Source organism: Rhagoletis zephyria, unplaced genomic scaffold (assembly GCF_001687245.7).
Source record: "Rhagoletis zephyria isolate East Lansing unplaced genomic scaffold, Rhagoletis_zephyria_1.1 Rzeph_scaffold_25981, whole genome shotgun sequence".
NCBI lineage: Eukaryota > Metazoa > Arthropoda > Insecta > Diptera > Tephritidae > Rhagoletis > Rhagoletis zephyria.
Genome location: NW_016183039.1, coordinates 1 through 5,692, shown reverse-complemented (window position 1 = coordinate 5,692; position 5,692 = coordinate 1). Strand labels below are relative to the sequence as shown.

The 5,692-nt window shown below is 38.8% G+C and overlaps 1 protein-coding gene across 1 annotated transcript; it reads left to right on the top strand.

Moving 5' to 3' along the window:
- Window positions 1–1,524: 1,524 nt before the first annotated feature.
- LOC108382258 (uncharacterized) lies at window positions 1,525–5,482 on the top strand. The gene is made up of 2 exons (XM_017638642.1): window positions 1,525–3,205; window positions 3,403–5,482. Exons 1-2 carry the CDS (start codon window positions 1,525–1,527, stop codon window positions 4,002–4,004), a joined length of 2,283 nt encoding a protein of 760 aa, XP_017494131.1. The 3' UTR covers window positions 4,005–5,482.
- The last annotated feature ends 210 nt before the right edge of the window (window positions 5,483–5,692 follow it).

The following is a 5,692-nucleotide window of genomic DNA, read 5'->3' as shown; positions in this document are numbered from 1 at the left end:
CCGCTTAATCGATTTCTCTTTTCATTCTGATCATTTATGTATACATTTGTCTATATCTATCTCGATTCGTTTTGCCTGTTACAAACAACCGTTATGTGAACAAAGTTATGATACCCTTGTGCACAAGTGGGCTCGGGTATAAAAATCAGTCACCGACTTTTGTATTTTAAATCATACGTATAAAAGTCATTAGCATTTTTCGAAGTAACAGTTATCTAAGCTATATAATGTAAAAATCAAAAATAACTGTTATTCGCAGATTATTTAGATAAAAATAAAAAATAATTGTTATTTTGGATTCATAAAATAAAAATCAGAAAAAACTGTTATTTAACGAGTAATTAATTGAAAGTAAAAAAATAATTGTTAAATAGGGACTTTTTTAACAAAAGTTATAACTGTTACGGTCCCTGATTTCAAGTACTATCTAAGCGTGTTGGTGTTGGTTGATTTAAGCATTGTATTGAAAAGCAAGTTTGCAAAAATGTTTTATTTTTTTTCTTCCCTTGGTCCTCTTTTAATAGCATAAAGGTAAAATTATTTTCGGTATTTATCTGCCTCTATGAGTAGAAACGCCTTGTTTTTTTATGTTAATTGTTTATTTAATGTTTAGTATTTTTTATAAAAGTCTAACTCATTATATAACAAACTGCATATAAGTACACATTTCAAGCCTTCTAAGAAACATGAAAAATTGGAAAATGTAACAAACTCACCTAAATTTCAAACTTTTTATTCCGAATTCTTAGAAAAAAAAAACATTTTTTTGCAGTTTTAGGGCCTAATAAATTTTAGTAGATAAAGTGCATGTTTCAAGTGGCTAGAAAATCGCGTTGATATTTCGACACCTGCGCCACCTAGCGGATTAAATTATCTTTCATATTGCATGTTCATGGGACTCTGAGCTAAGTGTGAAGCTGTTGGAGGCGACCGCTGTTAGAAAAAAGTTTTCTTATTTAGATATTGCTCTAACCAGGGATCGAACCGAGGTCCTACGGAGTGGTAATACGCACCTTTAACCACTCAGACACAGCGGCTTCTCAAATACAAAACCGGGCCGACTTCATCTTATTGAAATTTGCCGCTTATTTGAAGTGCATGTACAACATTTTTCTAGCACGTCCAGTTTTTGAGAAAACTGATGTCTAGATTTCTGATGCTATCTCTTAAGACTCAGGTATGCGGCCGATAGAAATATTTCGCTGGGATTACTATCCGATTTTTATGTTGCGTCGTTATTTTTTCACTTTAGTATGTGCTTATTATTACTTGAGGAAACTCTTCATAACCAATTTNGCTCTTAAGACTCAGGTATGCGGCCGATAGAAATATTTCGCTGGGATTACTATCCGATTTTTATGTTGCGTCGTTATTTTTTTACTTTAGTATGTGCTTATTATTACTTGAGGAAACTCTTCATAACCAATTTAATTTCCGCGCACCTACTCATTTCACAAACTTAAAAAAATATATATTTTATATGCCTTAATTTTCTTATGGTCAACACCTTCTTTCCTTCCACAGATGGACTTGGCGACCGTACCACCGGAGCTTGAAGAGCTCCTCATCTGCAGCTGCTGCCATCTGCCCTTCAACGATAACGATGCCCTGCCCAAGCTGTTCACGTGTCGCCACTACTTCTGCCTCAAATGTGTCAATTCATTGCTGCGCGAAGGTAGCGATGAACTCTATTGCGTACACTGTTGGAAACGCACCGAACTGCAAGGACCCGAGCCACGCACCGATAGTCTCCCCACCTACAATGCGATTTTGTATCTCACCCAAAATTTGACTTCGCTCTGCTTGAAAATGAAAGCCGGCGAACGTGACCGCCAGCAACGTTCCTCGTCGATTGCTTCGAATGGTTCAACTGGTGCGCTCAGCGGGAGTGGCGCACTAAATAGTAACACTAACAACAACGACGGCAGTAATGGCAATCTGAGTAGTATTGGTGTTGCCAGCAACAATAATGTAGACAAATTGAAAATGACCGAAAATTGCATGACACATGCCATGCCGAATACATTGTGGTGCAGTGTTTGTAATATTTTGCTTTGTCGCGCCTGTGCCGCCACCGAAGAGCATCGTTCGCATTTGGTCAAGAATAAAATCGAAGCTAAAGAATCACTACATACCGACATATCAAACGAACTGCTCGGCATGCAGAAGACGCTCAACGATGTGCAACATCTGGTATTGAAGCAACGCGATTTTCTGCTCAAAATATTAGAGAGTTGCACTACGCTCAAGACGCAAATTGAATCGGAGTTAATTAATCACATACCCACCCTAGAAATTGCGGAAATACGTGAAAATTTATGCAAGGCTCGAATATGCCTCGAAATGCTGGACAAGCAAACGCCCGCCGAGGCAATGAAACTCTACACGACGCTGCACGGCGAGAAGCAGCGCCTCATGGCCAAGTATCAAGAAATGTTCCTACAATGCAAGCTCGACGATATGATACGCAATTGCGGTTATGTTTTCGATTTTGATCTGATCAAACAGGCGCTCGTGCAAATGCATAATTGTGTGCTCAACGGCGGCAATTTGGATAATTTTGGTGTGGGTTCAGTGATTGGCGGTTTGAATGGCATTACTGGTAGCCATCAGAATCCTATTTTACTCTTGGCCAACTACTGCATTTCTCAATTGTACTCGCGACACATGTTGCTGCTCAAGCAGCAACAGCAACAACAACAGCATGCACAACACCAACAACAACAACAGCAACAGCAGCACCAGCAGCAACAGCAACAGCAAAATTTGCTTACCAACGGCCTGCTCACGTCCATGATATCGCAAGTAAGCCTCGCCACGTCTATCAATGGCAATCTAACCAGCTCGAATGCCAATTTTACACACGCCACATACGCACAGGCGCTGCAACAGAATCAACCGTCGAGCAACAGTGCAGCGCAGCAACAGCAGCAAGCCAACAATCCGTCGTCGCCCGTACACAAGACATACGCCGACATCATTGCACTCTCCAACAAATCCACTTCGAGCTTGCACTCTGCTGCCCAGCAGCAGCAGCAGCAGCAACAATTGCTGCAACAACAACAACAATCAACGGGCAGTAACTACACAGAAATCGCTCCAATCGGCACACCGGCCACAACCACAGCCACATCGGTAGTTGTTGGCGCACAGCGTAGCAGCACCGCTTCACATCTCTTTTCCAGCAATGACCTCAACGGATTAGGTTTAAGCCTCTTGCATTTGCAGCAACAANGCAACAATTGCTGCAACAACAACAACAACAATCAACGGGCAGTAACTACACAGAAATCGCTCCAATCGGCACACCGGCCACAACCACAGCCACATCGGTAGTTGTTGGCGCACAGCGTAGCAGCACCGCTTCACATCTCTTTTCCAGCAATGACCTCAACGGATTAGGTTTAAGCCTCTTGCATTTGCAGCAACAACAAACTGCTTCCAATTCGCAGCAACAACAAACGAAATCAACATTGTTACTCAATCCCAGCGTACACGTCTACCCGATTTACTATTTTAATATCGAAATTAACGGGCAACATTCGGGACGCATACTCATAGAGGTGCGCAGCGATGTAGCGCCAAAAATGGCTAAGAATTTCAATGCACTCGCCACGCAAGAGCTCGGCTATGGCTATAAGGGTTGTCACATATTTCAATGCTGGGAAAATGAAAGTATTATTACCGGTGATTTTGAATTGAACAATGGGCGTGGCGGACGTTCGGTATACGATGAGGGCTTCTTCATGCCAGACGATACCAAAATACTAGCCATACGCGGTTCGGTTGGCATGCGACGCAGTCAAAAGCGTCATGATAATCTAGGACTTGTAGGTTCACAGTTCCGTATAATTTTAAGAGAGATGCGTGGTTTTACGGGCATTTTCGCTTTTGTGGTGGAGGGTTTGGATTTGGTGGAGAAGATATCACAAACGGGTGATGCGACTGGCAAGCCGCAGAGTAGTGTCGTTATTGTTAGTTGCGGCAAGTATCAGTTGGGTTAGGCGTATAGCTTTTAAGAAATTCGATAGCAGAATAAGCCGAAAAGTATACAATTTTGGTAAGCGAACGTTTGCGATTTTTTTTTTATTTATGAAAGTATAAGGTTTTAATACGAGTTTTAGTTTAGAACGATAAAAGGACGGTGTTTGCATATTTCAGAAACACGAAGTTATTGCAGGGAGTGTGTGCATGTATAAGCTGAGCGCCATATTATTACAGCGAAATATTGATATATTTTCTTTCATAAGCAATCGCATACAGTGGGTGCCATCAGAACATTGGATCTCAAGCATAAATAAAAAGTGAGCTTTTCGCAATAAAGGCTGTACCGAACGGCACTTTTTTTTTGCACAGCTGAAGCGCAGATATTTAGAGGCGGAGTTGTTCAGTCAGTCAGCTAAGCGTTCGCGTGGACAACGTGAATTTTTTTCTTTTTACATCTTTTATGTTCGAAGTCGTTTTCTGCTTTTGTGTTATTGAACCGAATTTTATCCAACAAAAATAAAATTTTGTTAAATTTCTGTTGTTCGCCTTTTTTATTTTTGGTCGTTGAATACTTTTGTGCCACCACTTTGAGAACATTTGAGGAATTCAGACTTAAATTATGAAAGTAGCAACTTCACGAGTTATATTCACAAAATTACGGTCAATGGAGATAATTTGCAAACGAAAGTAGTTTGAGAGAAGCTAGCACAGAAGATGTTGAGGCTTTAGGATTAGTTATACCTCCCATCACAGCGGTAAATGGAGTGTCCATTGTAAGAGAGCTTGCGCAATTCGAAATGAAGAATAATCTTCCTGTTAGATTTTTTTTTCTAATATTGCTAAGGCAAATGTTTATCGAAATCGTTAGACGGCTCGAAAATAAAACTATGAATCACATTTTTCTTGTATTACCGTTTTTTTGTTTTAAGGATATGATTACGAAATATTGTTGCATGAAAACTCAAAACAGGAACAATAAGAAAAAAATATATATAAACTATATATAACTACAAACATACAAAGTTTCATTTAAGACTATTTTGAAAACAAAAACAACCGAAATGACTTAAATAATTTGTCACCGAAACAAACATACAAGAACAAAGTGAAAACATCTAGGGAATTTCTACTCATGGAGTAGTAAGCGTCATTTTAGCACTTTTGTAGAGCGATGAACAAAAAACCAAAAACAACTATACGATGAATAGTTAAAATACGGAAATACTACGAAAATCTTCTACAACTACTTACATGCATATTAGGGCGGTGCTTAAAAAAATCAACATAATGGCGCAGCACTTTGAACATATATAAGAAAATTGCAAAATTTAAAAAAATTAGGGCACACTACCCGGGTTTGCAAAATTGAAATTTTTTTAAATCGAAAAATTCGGCAGCGATATTTTGAATTTGTATGATTAAATTTGAATACGCTGAGCTATAGTTGGTCAAATTGCAAGTTTTGTCAAATTTTTGCGTGTAGGAAAAATTAAAAATTTTTTAAAATAAATTTTTTTTTAATTTTGAAATTTTCATTTTATTTTGTACAAAGAATAAAATAAAGCTGTGCCCGAAACAAAATTTAGAGGTTGATATTTTTAAGGACCACCCTAATGCATATACATACATACATACATACTTTAAGGTTGAAGGTAAGCCGATTAACGAAACCAAAAAGTATAAAATATATACATACATACAGAAG

What these genes read in the sequence shown, in the direction of transcription:
- LOC108382258 (XM_017638642.1), top strand. Translation starts at nt 1,525, where the DNA reads ATGGACTTGGCGACCGTACCACCGGAGCTTGAAGAGCTCCTCATCTGC. An exon ending in CAATGACCTCAACGGATTAG is followed by an intron (nt 3,206 to 3,402) that starts GTTTAAGCCTCT and finishes TCAACGGATTAG; the next exon opens with GTTTAAGCCTCTTGCATTTG.